At 53.3% G+C, this 20663-nt stretch overlaps 1 protein-coding gene across 2 annotated transcripts; it reads right to left on the bottom strand.

Annotated features, from left to right (window-relative positions):
- Positions 1–81: 81 nt before the first annotated feature.
- Positions 82–17847, bottom strand: TBC1D22B (TBC1 domain family member 22B). Of its 2 annotated transcripts, XM_083878391.1 has the most exons (13): positions 17724–17847; positions 13979–14035; positions 12716–13035; positions 11728–11907; positions 11177–11247; positions 10651–10779; positions 10193–10258; positions 9219–9333; positions 2679–2785; positions 2264–2339; positions 1862–1989; positions 1580–1675; positions 82–1111 (listed from the first exon to the last, which is right to left on the bottom strand). In XM_083878391.1, the coding sequence occupies exons 1-13, from the start codon at positions 17777–17779 to the stop codon at positions 983–985; spliced, it is 1530 nt and encodes a 509-aa protein (XP_083734517.1). In that variant the 5' UTR covers positions 17780–17847; the 3' UTR covers positions 82–982. The 2 variants fall into 2 exon arrangements, with proteins under 2 accessions (XP_083734517.1, XP_083734518.1); XM_083878392.1 differs by lacking the exons at positions 13979–14035; positions 17724–17847 and adding an exon at positions 13386–13491.
- Positions 17848–20663: the final 2816 nt, after the last annotated feature.

Here is a 20663-nt window from a genome sequence, read left to right as displayed (position 1 = left end):
CAAGAGCACAGCCAGGCATCCTCCTCAGCGTGGAGAGGATGGGGAGAACAGGGGGGTTCATGTTATAAATATAAAATCTGCTACAAAGAGAAGACATATATTGTACATCTTTGACCCATATACACAAGAACACAATATACACAGAACGCCTCGGAGGAGTGGGGACATTGTCAGGAGGTTTTTTGAGAGATGTTGCTCCCCTACCAGCACCCCCTCCTTTGCCTTCCCCACAACACTGGATGGGGGCTGCACTCACAGAACATCAGTCACCAAAAGTTCCACCACGCTGGCACGCATCATTCCAGGTGTGTGTGGATGGAGTGGTCGTGCCTGCCCTGCTGCCCTGGGGGAGGAGAGGTAGGCCAAGAGGATGGAGAGAAGGAGGGAGGGCAGGCACGAGGGACTCTCTTGTGAACCCACAAAGTGCTTGGGGGGTCTCTGGACCCTCGGAGCGAAGGTAGGCCCTGAGAGAAACTTCTTGCCCTGCCACCCTGGTGGGGAAGGATTCTGCGGCCAGGCAGGTCTCTGATAAGGCATTTTCATCTGGGACTTGGCGCAAACGGTGTCGGAAGAGAGGAGGGAGCAGATGGCGCAGGGCGACGGGAGGCAGCGAAGCCGAAGTGGTCCCAAGCCAGACAAGCCCAGGACAGGGAGTGGAGAGGACAGGAGGGCTTTGCCTCCGGCTCAGTTTATCTGTAAAGTTTCCCCCATGTTCTCCCTCAGCCCCTTGAAGCCTCCCTTCCTGGCGTGAGCCACCAGCACGGAGTGAAATACTGAGAGTCGTCAAAATGGCACATCCAGGCGCATGGAGTGGCAGACAGGCACACGTTCAGAGTTAAGACAAGAGTTCAGGTGAGCTTTGTACAGCGAGGAGCAGCTCCTGGCTGGAGTGTCTGAGGACTTGGGATGACAGAAATGCCACAGTGATCAGATCGGGCCAGGACGAGGGGCGGGCACGGGAGAGAGGAGCCAGTCTGGGCACCTATCGGCGGTAATGGTTTGGGGCATCTGCAAACATGTACTTGAGTCTGTAGGCTTCAGCCAGCAGCAGCCCAATCTCTTCATTACCCCAGTGTATCGTGGGCAGGTTTTGTAGCAACATCAAAAGGCCCTGGAAGAGGGGAAGGTGCTTAGTTGGGAGAAGCTGAAGGCAGAGCACAGATCCAGTGTGGGCTTGGGGCCACCCTGAGCAGTGGCAGCAGCGCTCAGTAACTTGTGCTCACGACACTCACAGGTCTGAAAGGCTCAGGGACAACATCAAGATGTGCCTGGGTCTAGATCTGAACCAGTAAAGCACCCCAAGCCCCTTGGAGTAAAGGGTGCTGTTACAGGGTTACAGCTGGACACAGGAGGGCAAACTGTGATCAGAGCTGGAGTGTGATGTTTGAACCCTCCAAGAGCTCAGTTCTCTGTCCTTATCACCAAGGCTCAAGTTACTTCTAGGCAAAGCTCCTGAGACCAGATGATCTTGGAGCCAGCTCTGACAGTTGTCTATGTCCACACTGGGATCCCAACCAGAGCAATTCCCTCCCCTCTACTTCCCTCCCCCAGGGAATCACCCCCAACCTCAGGGCCTTACTTGGAAGTCTTCCTCATCCAGGATCTCCTTCCGCCACTTGATCAAGAAGGCAGCGCAGACGTACAGGTGGAAATGGGAGAATCCTTCTGGCTCTGACTGTGGACAGCAAAACTCTGGGTGAACTCCTGCAGCTGAGCTGGAGAACAACCCCCCAGACACTGCTGAGCCACCCAGCTGGCTGTAAACACCCTGGGGCCACACTGCTTTGTTTCCCTCAGCACCCCCTGTCCCCACAGGGACACAAGTGACAGTGACAAGCCAGGCAGGGAGGGCAGTGCATACCTGGTAGGTGTCCCAGAGGCGGATGGTGCAGCGGAGGGGCAGCTCCCTCATGAGCAGATTGTTCATCCAGCGAAAGGCAAACTGCAGGTACTCGACCTCGTACTTCCTAAAGTGATTATGTACCTGCTCTGAAACAGCACATTTCACTTACACACCTGGGGCTCACAGTGCCCCAGCTCCTGCACGCAGCACAGTGACTTTCACACACTTTCAGGCTGAGACCTTCTTCTCCCAAATTCCTCCTCTCCTCACCCTGTGCTGTCACCAGGAGGTTTCTGGCTGACCCTGCCCTGCTCTGGTTCCATGAGTGCTGTAAGAAGTGTCTACCCCTGCCCTGAGAGTTGTCCCAAAGGAGGCCTCACTCTGCTGTGACAAACCTGACCAGGCTCCTGTGTCACCTACCATCGATCCTGCTGACCAGCTCCTCCAGGGCTTTCACTTTCTTCTGGATCCCTGGCTGTGCAAAGGTGTAATTGTCCTGTGGGGAGAGGCCCTGAGTCAGAGGCAGCAGCTTTACCAACAGCTGGAAATCAAACCCAGATCAGTAGTTGGGATGAGATTACCCTGAGCCAAGGAGACAGGGATCTTGAGCACAAACCAGGATTGTTTTCCTGCTATGACTTCCCTGCTCAGGAGAGGCCATCTGCACAGCCACAGCACACATCTCTCAGGATTTCACTAACAGATTTAGCTCAGTGAAGCAGAAAAACCTCCCTAATGCTGGAGCATGCAGAATACTCACCCAGACAAGGAGAGGAGACAACCACACTGCCACCCCAGTGAGGGCAGAGGAATTCCTGTGGCCCCAGAGGCTCACCTGTATCCCATCCAGCAGCTTGCTCATGCACCAAAAGCTGTCGGCTTCAATGCTCCGTAAAACATCCTGGGACAGGTTTGTCACGTCAAAGTTCTCCACATCCTCCTCTGCAAAACAGAGAGGGAAGAGCATCAGGGAGATGAGGGACAATCCCAGAGACTTTATCAGGCCAAAGCTTTGCAGCAGGCACTGCAACACTCCCTGTGTGTTAGGGGTGTGCCTGGCACAGTCACAGCACCCATGCACTCACCTATTTCTCCACCTGAGCTGAAAACCCCCAAAAGACTTGCTGGTCATGCCCTGAACCCATCTCAGCTCCCCAGGGAACCATGGGAGGGATCCCACAGCACTTTTGCCATCCTTCTGGGATAAGGGCTATGCAGGGACAAAGATCTGGCACCATGGAACCCCTTCAGCCAAAGCACACCTGCCCTGGGGGACAGCAGGAGCACCACAGGGAGAGCTGAGAGCGGGGAAAACTTCACTGCAACCAAAAACCAGGAGAGGAAACACAGCCTATGGCTTGGGGCAGCACAGGGAGCTGCCAGCTCCTGCTCCCAGCTGGATTCATCAGCATCATCCCAGGAACAAAGCACAACAGAGGCTGCCAGCTTTGAGGACTCATGAGGAAGAACTGCCAAAACTTCAGGAACCTCACTAGGACAGCAGGACCCTCAGGCATAGCTGCAAGAACTCAAAAGCAAAGATGCAAAGATCTTTTTTGGCAGCAGAAAAGGCACTGAGTTAAATCCAGCAGAGGGACAGCTGGGCCATGTGGCAGACAGGGCTCAGCTCCGTGGGGTTTCTGCCTCTCCTGGAGCCCAGCTGGCAGGAGAGCTCCAGCAAACAAAAAAAGCTGCCCCATGCACAGAATGTGTGCAGCCTCGGTGTGGAGGGAGCAGAGATTTGTGCAAGTTTGTTTTTCAAACCCAGTGGGAGTCTGACAGCACAAGGGTCAGTGGCAGCTCTGTCCCCAAAGGGTTCTCACAGAGTTAAAAAGGCTCCTTGCTTTTAGATGGGCTTGTGAACCCCCAGGGTGTGTAAGGAAGAGATGCCTCAAGGAGGGAATGAGAGTGGAGCTTGGAGCAGCACCTGCTCCAAGCCAGGCTCACCTTAACCTGGTGGCTGGAGGGGGAAACAGGCATGGGAAGGCAGTGGGACTGAGGTGGGGAGACAGGAGACACAGGTCTGGCCCTCCTGGCTTGCCTGACCCAGCAGTTCCCTCCCTTTTCTCCTTGGGAAGAGAGCACCCACCACGCTGCTGTCATGCCACTAAATCAGATCAAATAACAGAGCTAAGCTGGCCCATTTCCAGTTTCAGAGGCTCAGAAATCCTGGCAAGCATCTTTGATGTTCCTTGGAAAAAAGCAGAGAAGGAGAAGATGGGGCTCAGGGCTGGAGCCAGGCCACCCTCTTGGCTCAGATCCACTGCAGACACTGCCACAGGCTGGGGAAAACCAACACCAACAGATCCTGCCTGAAGGAGGAAGAGCAGGACAGAGCCAGTGACTCCAACTTTGCTCCCACCTCTGCTTCTCCTCTGAGGCAGAGCTCAGCTCCAGAGCAAACTGCCACCAGGAGCTTTAGGGACAAACAAGAGCTTAACCCACTAATCTCACAATCTTGTTCTGCAGAAAGAGCAGCAAAGCTGTTTTCAAGCTGCACATGATCATCATCACCATCCAAAACTGTCACTCTGCTGCTGGCTTCTCTACAGCCACTCTCACATGGTCCAGGTAGGGAGAATGGCAGGAAAAATCTGTTTGGTGTCCATCTCCTTCCTGAGGTCTTGCAGAGGCGAAGGTGGAAGGACAGGCACTGGAGCAGGACAGGGACATGTGGACACCCAGGACTGTGGCAGGGGCAGGCTCAGCCCTGGGGGAATGAGCAAAGACCTGCCTGTGGATGGAGGACCACGGTGGAGAAGGGGCTGTGGAGACCTGCCCAGCTGATGGGGAACACCCTGCTGCTTGCACCAGCACGGGGACAGGAGGAGCAGCTCTGCCAGCACCCCCTGTCAAAGTAAACAGTGGCAGGAGATCCCCAGCAGGAGCCAACACACATTGCAAGAGGCTTTGAATCAAACCTCAGGTGTTTGGAGTGTGGCTCAGCACAAACATCTGCTCAGCAGCAGCACTAAAGAGGCCTCAGGAAAAGGAGATATCCAACATATGGCTCTGACAGGGACTGAAAGTAATCCACTGGCTTGGTGATGGCCACCTACAGCAGCCCAGGGCAACGAGGGCTCAACAAAAGCAAAGTTCCTCTGAGTGATGTTTCCAAAGGGCTCAAGGAGGACACAGGAGAAGGCAAAGACCAGAGAAGCCAGGGCTCCATGTACTCCCATCCCTGTTTTCCACAGGGAGCCTTTAATGACTCCCCATATTCTGGCAGTGGGGGCTCAGGGCAGGACTGCACAGCTGGAGGAGAGTTAAGCCCAGTCTCAGCTCACAAATTCCCACAGCTCTGGGCACGTCTGCACTGCCTGCAGTGAGCCCCAGGCCCAGGATAGAACTGGAGGTCAGGATGAGTGGTGACACAAGTGTCCCCATTCCCTTCACCCATTTCTGCTCCTGCTTGCAGGGCAACAGTGTCTTCATTGGACTGTGATTAGGATTTAGTGACAAAGCCAGCCAGAAGCAAACAAGATCAATACTTTCCATGGCACTGCTCCCCTCCACAGCCCTGGAGTGCTGCCAAGCAGGTCCCAAAGCTGGGACAACCTCTTATGCAAGGCCTGGAACCAGGGATGGAAGTGATGTGACACAGACAGAGAGCACTGGGGGAGACTGCAGGGCCAGCACTGACACACCTGGGGATGCTGAGCTCACCTCTGAGCTCTGTCACTGCCATCCTAAATGCAAACACAAGCCCTGAGAGCTGGGAGTGACTCAGCAGAAGGGACTGGAAGCTCAGTATCCCTTTGTCATACCCTCTCTGATGACCTGAAAAAACAGGGATATGGTTTTCCTCTAGGAGGTGCTGAGCTGTCATTCCTGCCCCAATTCCTCAGCTGCCAGACCATCTCTACATCCCAATCCTCCCCAGATGAGTTTGTGCCCATCCAGAGGGCACCAACAACAAGCTCAGCTGCTCCTGCAGCCTCAACACCTCCCTGAAGCTCTTCCTCAGCAGCACCTGCAGCAGAAGCCATCAGTCAGGAGGAAGAATTACTCCAGCTATGGATCAGTCAGTGGCAGGGGCCCAAAGCTTCCATGCTTGCTGCCAAGTAGCTGAGGCAGTGCTGTCCATGCAGAGGCAGGAGAGCAGCACAGGAGATGAGCCAGTTTGCCATGTTGGGGCAAAGGGGAAAACAGCACAGCTGAACCCATCCCACCTGCCAAGGGGGCACTGCAGTCTGCCCAGCCCCTGGAAGAAGCAGCAGGTCTGGATCCAGACTGGGTGGGAAAAGCAACTGGTCCCAACTGGGAGAAGGGGTCTGGGGAATTCAGACAAGGACTGGAAAACTCTGGGGATAAGCTTCTTCCTGCCTCAGCCTAGCTGGTGTTTCCTGAAGCTGGTCAAAGGTACACACACAAACTGGATTCAAGGCATTGCTCAGAAAGAAGAGGCAAACAGTGTCAGTGGGATGCAGGTTAATAATGGGCTCATCCAGTCCCCAGAGCATCCAGGGCAGCTGGGACAAACTGCTTCCTGTGAATATTTTCCCTTCAGTTCTCCTCCTCCAGGACCTGGAGAGATCCACATCCTCCCTGCATCTTCCATGGTGATGATGGAAAGGCACCAAGGCCAAACTGCCCTCACCCTGCCCCGAGGCAGCTGCATTTAATGCCTCTGCACACAAGGGCCTGGAGTTTGTTGGGTAACTGCTGACTGTGTCATTGTTTGTGTCAACATCAAACAAAGGAAGCTGCCAAACTGTTCCCTGGAAGTGACTGCCAAGGGACAGACCATTCCCTGCCCAAACCACCCTCCTTTTCCCCATTCCCATTTTCCCCTTTTCCAGCCCTTGGAGGAGATGCCAGACAAGCCCCTGAAGGATGTTTCAGGCCTTGGGCTGGTAACAAAAATAGTGTTACACACATCAATCAGCTGGTGAGCTCCAAAGAGAGATTTTAACTGGTCTGTAGGAAAGATGATTTGTTGTCTGCAAATGCAATACCTGCCCAAAGCATGGGGTGATGGATCAGAAGTCTACAATGACCTTGGCAGTGGGGACCAGCTTCATGAGAAGCCCCTGGATTGAGCAGGAGAAGACCAGGGTGTCATCCTGGCTTGTGTTTCACAGCTAAGCAACATCACCAGCTTGTGATCTCCCACCTCTGGCTGTCACCTCTGTCACACAGGACAGAGTCCCCAGTGGTCCCTGCTGTTGGGGACAGCCCCTCAGGAGCTCTGATAACATCCCAGGGACATGGGAGCCAGCTGGCAGCACACTGGGCTCCTTCAGAGATCTTGTTTTGTTGACACAAAACATCTGCTTTGAAAGGAGAGCAGGGGCAGCAAACCCGAGAGATTTGAGGATGGTGCCAGTGCTGGTGCCAACTTCCCAGAGCAAGATTTGCAGAAAATGTCAGGGAAAACTTTCCAGGGCAGTTGTACAGTGAGCATGGGAATAGCCACAGGTGACACAGGTGTGTGAGCCCTCAGTGCCTGCCTGAGCCATACTGCCTGTTCTCTTTCCCTGAAAAATACAAGGAAAATTTCCTTTGAACAAGAGACTTCCCACAAAAGTGAGCTGTCCCTGCTGCACAGGGATTACCAAACTGTGCAAAGCCTCTCCTGCTGCAAATACTTGGGTGCAGCACAGACTGAGCTGCTCCAGGGATGCTGAGAGTCAGTGATCCAGCATGGAGAGCCCTCAGCCCTGCCCTGCCCAGCTCCTCAGGGGCCTCTCTGCTGTAGAGAGGAGGCTCCAAATCAATGACTTAAATCCTGTTGCAGAGAAGTAATGAGGGACTGACCACTGCCAGCTCTTCCCCATGGAAATTAAAGGCAATTATTGATTTGTATTTTAACTCTGACTGCTACACAGACCAGGGAGCAGGTAACCACCACAACAGCTCATGACCTAATGGTTGGCTTGGAATCCCAGGCTCTGGAGACAGATTGGCCAAATTCAGCACAACTGCTCTCCTGAAGAGGAGTTTTTCCCTGCAACCCAAGTTTCAGAGACAGCTGGAAACAGGAAGAGAGGAAGCTTCAATCAGGGGTGGAAACAGCCCTGGAAGATGGAGAGAAACTTCAGCTGGGGATGAAAACAGCCCTGGAAGATGGTAAGAAGCACGAACCCAGCACGGAGCCTAAGAGGGCCAATGCAGCATAAACTCTGCTGCCACATGCAGGGAGAGCTAATCCCTGACACCCATCAGGGTACAGGACTGCAGGAAGTCACAGCAGGTACCCACAGGCAGCTCTGATGATTCACACCAGCTCTGTTCTTGCCCAGGTCACTCACTGGACACAGCTCTGCTCCTATAAATCAATCCAACCCAATAAATCCACCCTGAGCAAGTGGCCTCTGCCAGCACTGAATGCCAAGGATGCTGCTCAGGCCACGGGAGAAGCCCCTCAAAGGGAACCTGCTCAGGTCTGATCTGATCTGCTCTTCCCACAGAAGGGAATTCACTCCAGCTGCCATCAGACCACACTTGGTGCCTTCTCCTTCAGGCTGTGAGGAGCAACAGCCCTTCCCAGGGATCAGCCCTGACCACACAGGATGTGTCAGTGGCAAACAAGGTGGCTCAGCCCTTCACCAGGCCCTCAGCAAAGGCAGATCTGTGACTACTTTACAAAGCCTTAGCTTGAGAGTGGAAGGCTTCCACTCACTTCAGCTTTTGGATCAGACCTTAAAAATATTTATTCAACAGGATTTGTGTCACTAATATAGTCTTATAAATTGCTTTTTCCTTCTATTTATAGTGAACACTAAGATACTTTAAACATAGGGATTATGACATCCCACTATTAATGTCAACTCCAAAACACAGTTAGAGCCAGAGAAAGAATAAAAACGCCATGGGTGGAAAGGACTTGATCTCCAGCTAAAAGCAAGTGGCTGACAAGAAATCCAGAAGCAGCAGGGAGAAGTCAGTTTGCTTTCTGAAACTCTCAATTTGAGAAACACACCTGTACTAGCAGCAAGGGAGGGAATCTGTATTTAAACAGTTTATTTTACATTCTCGGCAGGGTCTCTTTAAACTTCACTCATTCTTCCTAGAAACTGTCTGCCAAGTCCAAGCTCTGAGAGCAAGACCCTCTTCCAAGTCCATATATCAGGGCTATGCCTGAGAGCTCCCTCAGTGCCTGGAAGATCCCATTCCCCTCCAAGCTGTGAGGCTGTTAAGTGCATTGAAATGCAAACCCACCCTTAGCACTTCCCCTTCTGTGGGGCTCAGCAAGATTATAAAACCGAAGTCAATTCATCCAGCAAGAGGTCAAAATACAACTCCAGCCTGGCTCAGGCACTCTGAAGGAAGAACAAATCATCCCCTTCTAAATCCCCTTTCCTCGTGCCAGCATTTCACACCTCAAACCCCACCGGGGCCAGGAGTGCTTAGAGCAGCAAGTGTCACTTACCAACGTGCTCAGAGAGGAACACAACAAAGAAGGGGGTGACCAGGTCATTGATGCCCTGCACATAGCCGCTGGCCGGGTGCCGGATGGCCCAGATAAACAGGATTCTCTCAAAAATCTAGGGAAGAACCAGGGAAAAGCAGGTACCTGCATTAGCCATGCACGAAGGGGAGGCAGAAAAGCATAACTGCTAAGCTCAGGGAGTGCAGACCATGCTTTGCTGGAGCAGTAAGGTAATGTTAGAAGCATTGAAGAGGTAGGAGAGACTCGTGTGTCATCCACAGGTCCCACACACAGGCCAGCCCACTCTTCAGACAAGACAGTCCAGGCTCCTCATCAAAACCTCTGCTTGAAGAAATGCAGACCTAACTTTTCAAGGTCCAGACAGCTTAATATCCACAGGACAAGGCTGCCTCTTGGCAGAGCAGCCTCCTTGGCTGAACATCAGGTGGGAAGATGTGGTATCAGCACAAGTACTTCCAGAAAAACAGCACAGATCAGGATATTTCCCAACAGGGCAGCCTCCCTCACAACAACCAACATTCCCAGACTGCCTCAACCCCCTGGACACCATGCTCTGGCACCACACATACACACACTGAGCTTGTTTCCAGAGAGGACAGGTGCCCACACCTCCTGGGCACCTCCTGAACCCATCCCTGCCCAGGCTGCTCCCATAAAAGACGTTTTGAAACAAACAGAACTATTCTGTGTTCTGGTTCAACTATCCTGTTTGCCTTTAACTTGTCTCAAAACAAAAGGTTTAGGTTTTTTACCAGCTCTTGGCTACATCTTGCCAAAGAAGAGATCATCTGATAACCCCCAAGCTCCAAGTTTGATGTCTTTCAGAAACATGGGACAAGACCAGACATTTCCAGGAGGTATTTGCATCAGGAGCTGTCAGGCAGGGAGATTTCCCCACAAAGTTAACCCCCTGGGAGCAGTGCTGGCCTCACTCCACACACACATCCCCTTACCTCCTGGACGAGGGGCTGCTGGAAGAGGGGAATGAGTGGGTTGGTCCTTGGAATGTCAATGTGGATCTGGAAAAGAAGGTGGGTTACACACACCAGCTGTGCTTTCCAGGGGCACAATAACCTGTCACAGGCTAACAGAGGGAAATCCACCACCAGTGTTCCCCCAGGCAAGGGTTGACAAGCAGTGAGGGCTACAGATGAGAAAATCATCTACAGTTATCTGCAGTCTGCTCTGCTCTTGTGCAGGCAGATAGTTCAGAGCTGAAATTTAATATCAGATTTTGGAAAAGCTTAAACTAGCAAGGACAGAACCATGGTGCCTTTTTCCCAAAGAGAAGACTCTTCCTAGCTCCAGCCAGAGCAAGTCCTGGCATGACCCCACCCATGGGGACAAGCAGCAGCAAGAGAGAGAGGGGAGGGCTATAGCCAAAGCAGAAAGGCAGGAGGAGTGTTCCTACCTGTCTGTAGGTGTCCTGGTGGTGCTCCTCGTTCCGGGAGTCGTAGTACTGCTGGATGAAGCCAAAGTACTCCTCCCTTTTCCTCTGCAGGGTCAGCTTCCTGCGCTCCGAGTTGGCGGGGAGATAGCCCTGCGTTGGGAAACTCAGCTCAGGGCAGACCCTCTCTCCTCACCAGCCCTTGAAATCCTGCCAGCTGTGCACCCACAAGCATCAGGCACACAACTCAGGAGCTGGGGAAAGAGCTTTCATGGAATTTGGCCTTCCCAGCTCCTGATCTTGGAGTAATCCAACTCCAGCAGGTTCAGTTCCCCAAAAGAGTGAACCACCCAGTCTCCACACCGGTCTGGGCTTTGAGCTAAAAGAGGATGCAGCAATGGCACTCCCTGATCAAAAAACCCTACAGCTCACCTGGGCACTGGGAACACACAAGCAAAGCTGGCTATGGGACACAGGGAGGTGTAGGAGCTCATGTCCCTGAGGTGTCACAGTGCTCCCAGACTCGGGTGTCACAGCTCCCAGTACTTACTGACAGCAGTCTCCATGTCACAGGCCGCACCTCTCTGGGCACACCAGGCCAGCTGCACTTCCTCAGCTCATCTGCAAACGGACAGTGGTGGCAATGGATTAGATCCTAGGCACGTCCAGGCACCACTACACCTAGAAGGAGAGGAAAGCCCAGTCTGCTCCTGCAGGCTCTGGAGACAATGAGCCTCCAGGAAGGCTCCCACACTAGCAATGACTGGGGATGTGGGGCTGCTGCAAGGAGAGTAGAGGTGATTTCAGCCCAGCTCGGGCACAGAACTGGGAGCTGCAGGATCACCAGTGTGCCAGGACCTCAGTTCTCTTGCAAAGTCCAAAAACCCACAGTGATCCCAACCATCATGTGCAAGATGGAGAATGGTTAGGGACAGACAGGGTGGGGTTGGAGGGTATCACCATCTGCCAACAGAGCAATTCCTGCAAATACCCATCTGCTACAACTGCAGGCAGTGATTTTTTCCCACCCCAAAGCAGAGCTGACCCAGGCAGCAGGCCCCCTCTGCCCTCCCCTGCCCACCCTCCTTGTGCCCCACTCACCCAGGTCGGTGTTGTGGCTGGAGAGGAGCTGCCGGAACTTCTCCAGGCGCGTTTTCTCCCGCACGGTCATGGGGGGAGCCCCGGAGGCGTTTTGGTCAGAGATTCGAGCCACCAGGGGAATGACAGGCCTCAGGGGGAGGGACTGCTGCTTCTGCAGGGGGCTCCACACACAGCCCTCCTCTAGCAAGGACCAGATGCTGCACTGAGCTGGGGAAGGAGGTTCCACCTTTCCAGCCCCACCTCGCTCCCCCAGCCACTGTCAGACACTGCAGATTTCACCCTTCTGTTCCCTCAGCACCACTGAACAGCACTGCTGGCCCACTCCAATGCATCAGCACTTCACAGGCATCTGCTGTGGCTCTTCCACCACTTCCCCCCATTTCTGCCTCCTGCATCCAGACACCTGGCTGCAAGTGGATCAGACTTCCCTCTGCACGTGGGTAGGACACAAGGCAGAACTGACGTTCAGATCTGCTCTGCTCTCCAGATCCAAACCTTAATCAAGCTAATTGCTAGTGCAGAGAGAGGAGCTGATGGGCTGCCAGTGCCATCTCCTGAGGTACAGGCAGACAAGGCAGAGTGAGCAGGAGCTGCTGCTGCCCAATTCCCCGCCCAAGCTGTTTTAACACAACCTCACCCAGACCTTTGCTAAGAGTAGCACACCAAACCACTGTGGAAGCAGCAGAGCAAGTCCCAGAAAGAACTTAACAGATCTCAAAACTGACTTAGCACCCAGATCATGGAATACTCTGGGACAGACATGCCTCTATGCAGGATATTGAGCAGCTGAGGACACAAGCATTAAAGCCAGACCTCTGAAAATGGCTCCTTGGAGTACAGGATATTAAAAGGAAGAAAAAGCCTCTGTTGTGCTTACAGGCTGTATCACAGCCTTGTGCCCATACTGGGAGTAACAACAAGCAGTTGAGTTCAGTGGCCAAGTAAGAAAGCACTGGAGCAGGAGGCTGCTCCTGAAGATGGCTCTTACCAGAGGTCCTGGAGAGCTGTGCCTCACTGCTGGACTTGATGACCTTGCAGTTGGTGGGCAGGTCCCCGAGGGCGGGCTGGCACCGCTCGGGCTTCACCCGCAGCTTGCTGTGGTTCTCCAGGACCTGAGCTGCCGTGGCCTTGGCCACTTTAGAGTTCAGAGTCTGCAAAGAGGATGAGGAGGAGGAGGAGGAGAAGTCCTCATCTTCATCATCCCCGATGTCCCAGGCATCGCTGGTGCTGCGGGCGAACTCGTGGAAGCTGGAGGCCTTCTTGCTTTTCATGGGCAGCCCACCGGCCTTGGAGCGGTCCTTGATGAAGCTGTGAGCCAGAGGAACAGGATCAGAGCCCTGCTGTTGGATGAGTTCATTTTCTTTCCTTTTTCCCCAAACCTTCACTCCAATCAGCCAATCCCTTTTTCCAGTTTCCCTTTTCCTCCTCCCAGACCTAAGGAATGTGTAAAGTCTCTCTGGGCTGCCCGCTGCCAGGAGTGGCTGTCACAGGCTGCTGTCACAGCAGTCTCAGAGGCCACAGTGGCAGCACACAGCTGGAGAGGTGCCAGCCTTCCTGGCTGGGAAGGGCAAAGAGAAGACAGGTAAAAATCCTCCTGCTCTGCCTTCCCCCACCCTACACAAAACAGGCAGATTAACATCCAAAAAAGGTCTTGGAACCTGGAGAAAGGCATGTCAGAGGGGCAGACAGAGCAGGTCTCCTTCCATGGACACTCCCAAAACAGCTGCAGTTGTTCCCAGCAGCCAGACCAGTCTGGGTCTTTCCTCAGGCACAGAAGGAATTTACCCTTCAGCTACAGGAGCCAAAGTCCACCACCTGAAGCAGGGAACTTTTGCCACTACACAGCACAGGACGGGGACAAGGAGGCAGCTCAGACCAGGAATTCTGCCTTTTCCTGCTGGGAAGGCTGCTGCAGTTCTCCAGCCTTGTAGCTGCTGGGCAGCTTTACCTCCCTTTCCCTTAATTCCTCCAGCTCCAAAGAGGAGCAGAAGGATCAGACACTGCTAAAAAAATTTTAAAAGTCTGTTTCCTTTGATGTGGGTGTTACTGTAAGGATTTCTGGCCATAAAGGACACCAGCAGATAAGCTCTCCCTGCAAGCTTTCCTAGAGCTCAAGGCAGCACCACACCCCAGTGCTGTCCTTCTCTCAATATCACAGTGCCAGGGATGCTGGAGATCCCCATTTCCTGCAGAACTGAGCCCCAAACCTGCCAGGCCTTGTGGCCTGCACCTCCAGGAGACAAACACTTACTTTTTGGTGATCCGGGAATCCAGTGGAGGATGCTGTGCCCCATAGACAGGCTGAATGCTGCAGGAAAGGGAAAAGAAAAATCCCAAGATGCTGTAAAAACAGATCCTACAAATAATCTCAGCCTAAACTCGAGTCATGGTTCTTGCCTGCTATTGGGAGCTGAATAAAAGACCAACAGCAGCTTCAAAAACCTTCTAACCTACAAGCCTTAGATCCAAAATGCCACATGCAGATGAAGATTTGTTCTTTGCAGTAACAAAGAGAAACTCTTAGGCCCAGCCCAGCCTGAGCTGGGATTTGAGATCTGCTCTTGCCTGCACCACCACACGTTTCAGTCCACCTGCTGCAAACACTGATGTTCCTTCTCCTTCCCAGCAAGGGGACTTCCAGACTGGGGAAGTGACCCTGCCAGGCCCTGGGGGACAGGGAAGGGCTCCAGGCAGTGACACTGGGGACACAGTGACATGGAGCTGGCTCTCAGGATCACAGCCAATGCCACGGAGAAGGAATGCCTGGTACAGTTCATGGTTTGACTCAGGTCCAAATCCTGGTTTAATCAACTACTTCCTATGTGGCCTGGAATGAATCACCACATCTCAGTCCCAGGTTCCTTGGAATTCATGGGACAAGGAGCCTGAGGGCTCCAGGACTACATGAGGAGCATCACCTCAGAAAGGAGCTACCAAAAACATGCTCAGGGCTGTTTTTACAGACTCTGGAGGTGAGACAGGGATCCTGAGTTATCCACCTGCATTGGAGGAACCACTCACAGCCATCCCACCCTGGAAAACAACCTCTGGAAAACAAGTCCTGCAATGCCATGGCAGAGACAAAGGCCCTTTCAGAGCTGGCACACAAGGAACAAGCTCCCCTTGGGTCAATAGAGCTGGCCTGGTTTCTAGGAGCTGCAGATGGTGCCCGGCAGTAAAACCAGCAGAGCCCAGGCATGGAGAGAGGGATGGCAGCCTGCTGCAGCTGGGAACAAGCTGAGGATGCACAAGCAACAGGTCCAGCTGGCAGGGGAGAGATGCAGAGAGCCAAGGCAGAGGCTGGAAACAACCACAGCACAGAGAGAGCCTGGTGGAGCAGCCCAGCTAAGGGTGGGCTCACCACTGCAGTGGCTGGAAGTCCTCACTGAGTTTGTACAGGACAGAGTGTGATGACTAAGGAGCACCTGGAAGTCAGGACAGCAATTAAGCAGAGGCACTTCCAGGAGTGGAGACATAGCAAAGAGATGATGAGATGTAAGAAGAACAAGCCCTCCAGGTCAGCATTGCTTCTCCAGTGACATGTGGCAGCTTCCTCTCCAGCAGAGCCTCTCCCATGCCCAGTACCAAACTCACACTGTCCCAGGATATCCAGCACAAGGCTCCTCCTCCCTGTCAGGGACCCACAGGCTGCCTGTGGGGAACTGCTTTGATTCCCCTGTGAAGGCCTGGACTTCACAAGAGCAATGAGGGATGTGTGTTAGAGAGAGGAGGGGATGTGGCAGCCAGTGCTGTGGGAGGAAACCCTTTCCTGGGGCTCTGAATCAATGTTTGATACAATGGCAGAGGCTCCCACCTGCACACAGCTCTTTTCAAAGTCTTACAACCCAGACACTCCCAAAGAAAGAATCTCAAGGTGATCTAAGCTGTGCCCCCAGCCTGACTGGATGAGTCCTCTGTTCTGTCCCAGTTTAAACTCCTTGGGACAGGAATTTCCTGTTACCTGGATGTTCAGTGTAGGACACAGGGGGTGAGCCATGGCGAGAGGGACAATGGCTGTGCTCCCTGTGTGACACCTCACAGGCCCATCACAGGGTGTGGGTTATTGACACTGCAGCAGAGCAGAGCAATCAAACACCCCTGCCCTTCTGGACACAAAACACATTTACTTCCAGCAGGCTGTTTCTCCCCTTTTAAAACAGCATTTAAATAACCCCAGCAGACCCTGGCTGCCCATCTCTCCAAATAGCAGGGAATAAACAACACATCACAGAGGACAACACACCAGAGCACTCAGCCAACACATCCCTAGGAAATTACCAGGCAGAGAATTCCCAGTGCAAAAACCACAAGACAGAACTAAAAAAACAAAACAGCATCTGCCAGTTCTAAATCTACATCTAAAATCCACCCTAAATCTACAGGGACCAAAAGCCAATTAAACTTTATTAGCAAATAAAAGCTAATACAGCTAAGTGACCAAACGCACAAAGTGTCATGGAAAAGGAAGCTAACACAGTATCCAAGTCCGTACAAAGCCTCTCCCTGCCAGATTGTCAGGGGAAAGAAAGGACAGAGCCAAGAATCTGTACAGGAGGGTCTCTCAAAGCTCAGATGAAAAGGAAAAAAAGGAGGTTCATGTCCAGTGACCATGGATGCAGCACAATCCCATCTCCACCCTCTGAGTCAGGCTGCTGGAGACCTGTTGGTGACTGTCCCTGGAAACCAGCAGCACACAGGAGGTGAGGAGGCTCCTGGATGCAGGATGTGTGCCAAGCAGGCAGGCAGGGGAAGGAGAGAACCCTGCCAAAACCTCCCCGATGCAGAGTGTCACAGGCAGGGGCCGCCTGCCGGCCAGACCGGTTCACCTGGTTTGTTTGAGCTTTCCAAGGCAAAGCTCAGGAATCACCAAATGCACAAGAGAGGTGCTGTCCTGGACCACCAGCTGAGGGCAAGGCTCAGACCTCGGGGTTAGACACAGGAGGAGTCAGGAAATAACCCAGGGAAAGCACAGGATTGTCCTCCCACAGGAGCAGCAGAGGAGGAACAGGGAGCTCCCTTTGCTCACCACAGACATGGACTGTCCAGCCGACCTGAAGGAGTTGCACAGTGACAAGCAGATGAGTGAAAGTACATTAGAAGGAGATATTGAACTGGCCCAGCAGGATTTAAAGCCAGCTAAGCATTTCAGACTGCACCCATACCCCAGGAGGCGAAGGGCAGCGTTCAGATAAGGCAAATGAGAGCAAAAGTGAGGAGCACCAGGCAGGAAAAGCACTTGAGAGAGGGTGATTCCTCTTTCCATGTCAGCCTTGCTCCCAATGCATTGTAGGCATTGCTCCTTCATCAACACCAGCCTCTTATCCCTAAAAACTACATCAATCACACATTTCACTGGTTTCTCCCATCCCTGAGTGAGTAAAGGTGCCTTGAGAGGAACCAGAGGAACTGAGGCAGGGGAGGTACAAAGGGAACCCTCACAGCCCTTCCTCTTGGGCAGAGAGGGGCCAGGAGGGAAATCCCACACAGGAGAGGGAAATGTGGGTGTTCTATGCCTTATCAGGGACATCCTTTGGGACAGAGCTGCTGCCACCCAAGGCGACACCTCTAAGGACATGGGGAAGGATGAGTTTTCTCCAGTATCTGTGGAAAGGAAGACGGAACAGCCCCGGCTCCGGGATAACCCCTGAGAGGCCTCCAAAGCACCCCGATCCTGCTCTCCATGGGGGCACACGGGGGTCCCCGCAGCCCCCACACACCCGCCCTGTCCTAGAGATGAGGGAACAGCTCTGACCCCACCCTTGTCCCCTATATTAAACCTTCCCCCAGCACAATCCCCGTCCCCCAGCCCGGCGTGGCCCTGGCACCCCGCCTGTTTCAGGGCAGAACCCCGGCCCCCCAACTAGCACAGATCCCCCTGGTATCCCCCGAGCCTTCCAGGGCTCCCCTCACCCCCAGACCCAGCCCGGCTCACCGCCCCTTCCCCTGGCACAACGACGGGGGGCGCGGCCCTCGCACCCCTTTCCCCCGACTCTCACCTGCCCGGCAGCTTAGCGCTCCTCTTCCAGAACTGCCTGCCGCTCTCGGCCGCCATGGCGGAGGGCGGGGCGGGCGCGGCGGGCCGGCCAGGCCGCCTGCGGGGAGCGGGGACCCCCGGCCGGCCCCCGGCCCGGGCGCGGAGCAAAGCGCGGCCCCCGCAGCCGCCTCAGGGCCGCCCGCCCGCAGCCCGCGCCGCCGCCATCTTGGCTCCGGGCGGGCCCAGCGCCGCCATTGGGTCGCTACACGCGAGGCGTCGCGGATCAACCAATAGAGAACGGGAGCGGCCGTGACGTAATCAGGGGGCGGGGTCTGCGCGCTGGCGGGGTGGGCGATACCATTATTGGGGGGGGGAGAGGGGGGGCCGGCACCACTCGGCTCCTGCCGGGGGAGCGCAGTGACACCTCCTGGGTTTTGGGGGATTTTGGGGATTTTTGATTTTCCAGGGAATTCTCGGCGCGGTTTCATCCCCGCCCTGCGTCCAGCTTGTGGTGTTTTAGGTCCGCTGAAGTGGCTGCTTTGGTCTGACACAGGAGCTGTTTTTTTCTGTTTGGACTTTTAGAATTAAGAATATTAAATAAATTAAAAATTGCCTCCAGGCAGCGTGGTGTTTTCTGCACCAGACGCTATCATTTGTCTTTTTATTTCTAGTGTATAAAGCCCATAAATAGCGCTCCAGATTGGAGTAACACCTCTCATATTATTACTATTATTCTCCACCCCACTTACTCCCATATGGAGCGCTGAAGAATAATTATTAATGAGTAATTATGCAAATATTCTATTGTATATGCAAATTAGAGAACAAAATTTTTTCCCACTGCCTCTCCATAACCAATACCAAACAGCTGCAGCACAAAGAACTGAAAAAAAAAAAAAAAAAAAAAAAAAGCAAAGATAAATGAAAAACAAATACACACAAAAATAATAGAATGGCATAAAAAGAGTCAAAACCTGAACCACACTAAAAAATTCAAAAGGCAGCAACTGCTCCAGGACCATCGAGAAAAAACCAGAAACAAAGAGTGTCAGCCTGGAACTGGCTCCTTCCACATTTTAGGTGTCTGTGCTCTGGGTATCCATGGTCTATCAATCATGCCAATATCTGCTTTCTAGTCCTCTCTCTATTTATAGTTTTCTTATCTGTTTTTTTATTGTCTCCTTTCTGTTCAGTTTGTTATTCATCTTTCTGGTACCCACTGGAGCCCATGGGAGCTCAAGGCCAGCAAGACCTTTCTGTACCACCCCTTTCCGTGCCTGAAATGGAAAACTGAATTATTTGTGGCAAAAGCAGCTGCTCCAGAGGCTGGGCTCACTCATCCCTTTGCAGATATGACCCATCTCCTTCCCCCCAGGCAGGACAAGCCTGGAGGTGACAAGGCCACACTCCTGGGTTGGTGTCTCCATTCACCCCCAGTGGAACATCCCTCATTATCTGCAGGTTTTCCCTGTACCAGCAGTGCCACCCTTTGGAGCAGGAGAGCAGGGACAGGACCCAGGGAAGGGCTGGAGCTGTGCCAGGGGTGTTTAGGGTGGATTTTGGGAAAGGTTCTTCCCCCAGAGGGTGCTGGCATTGCCCTGAGGCTGCCAGAGCTCCAGGAGAGTTTGGATGATGCTCTCAGGGATACCCAGGGTGGGATTTTGGGAGTCAGGAGCTGGACTGGATGATCCCTTCCAGCTCAGGATATTCCATCATTCTCTGGCTGTGGCAGTTCTGGGTCTGGTTGATGTTTCCCTGACGTGCACAGGGTGGGATTCCCGAGGCTGCCCCATGAAGAGCCAGGAGCAGGACTTTGATCCCTGTAAATCTCCTCCCACTCAGGACACTCCAGCATTCCACGAGTCCTGATAAAATTGCTGTGGCTGCTCCTGGCTCAGGTGGTTCCTCACAGGGCTGGGAGGTTGGATATTAGGAAGAAGTTTTTCACATAAAGAGTGATTAAATACTGGAGTAGTCTGCCCGGGGAGGTGGTGGAGTCACCGTCCCTGGATGTGTTTAAAAGGAAACTGGATGTGGCACTTGATACCATGATCTAGTTGAGGTGTCAGGGCTGGGTTGGACTCGATGATCTTGAAGGTCTCTTCCAACTAAACATTCTGTGATTGTGTGATCAAGGCTGGCCAGAGGGGGAAGCAGAAGGTGGGGGATTGGATCTTGGCCAGTCCATGGTGGGGCTCTCCCATGGCACCTTCCTGCAGCTCCTCAGGGATGGGGCACCCTGGAGACCCTCCCAGTGGGGGCTGAGGAAGGTGAGGAAGGTGCCATCACACTGCCAGTCTCACATTTGTCACTGCTGGTGTTTATTTGCTTCAATGGAGTGTCTTAAGATGTTCAGAATTCAAGAGAGTGAATCCCAGAGTAACCTGAGTTGGGTGGGATCATCAGCTCCTGGAAGGAGAATGAGTTGGGAGCTCATTGCCCTGCAGTGGCTGGAGGCAGGTGGGGCAGGGAGAGGCAACTGCCGAGGTGGTTGTGCCAAAAAAGGAGTTACAAGAATTAACAACACAGTGTGAAGTGAGAGAAATTCCCTTGTGTGAGGGAGGGAAAGTGCTGCTGACACAGAAACTGGTCCTGTCCAGACCTTGTGTCCTCCAGCCAAGAGGAGATGAGCCCTCCTGAGGGGGCTGGAGGACCATGGGATGATGCTCAGTGAGAAAATCTTCTCCCCCTGCTCAGGGCTCTGGTGCTCTTTCTTCTCAGGAGCTCCCAGGGTGCTCCTGCTCTCCAAACATCTCCATTTAAACTCTGAGTTTTCCTTTCCTTCCCTGGTAAACCACACAAATTCCCCAAAGCTGCATCCCTGGGATACAACAGAAACATCTCCTGGTTCTCTGTGCCAAAACTTCCCCTTGGAAAAGGGTCACAATTTTTTTTCTTTTGTCAGAAAAAACCCTTGAGAGATTTTTTTTCCCCTGCAAATCCTTCCCCTGCAAAGCCCTGC

This window comes from Zosterops lateralis, assembly GCF_965231275.1.
Source record: "Zosterops lateralis genome assembly, chromosome: 26".
Taxonomy (NCBI): Eukaryota; Metazoa; Chordata; class Aves; order Passeriformes; family Zosteropidae; genus Zosterops; species Zosterops lateralis.
Note: the sequence above shows the minus strand (reverse complement) of the source record. Positions and strands in the feature narration are given on the sequence as shown.

Bases quoted from the DNA above. Each gene is read 5' to 3' on its own strand.
- TBC1D22B (XM_083878391.1), bottom strand. From the start codon at position 17,779: ATGGCGGCCGAGAGCGGCAGGCAGTTCTGGAAGAGGAGCGCTAAGCTG. The intron at 10,259-10,650 runs GTAGGAACACTC...CTTCTTTTCCAG, and splicing joins ACCAGGACACCTACAGACAG to ATCCACATTGACATTCCAAG. The intron at 2,786-9,218 runs GTAAGTGACACT...TCTGTTTTGCAG, and splicing joins GTTCCTCTCTGAGCACGTTG to AGGAGGATGTGGAGAACTTT.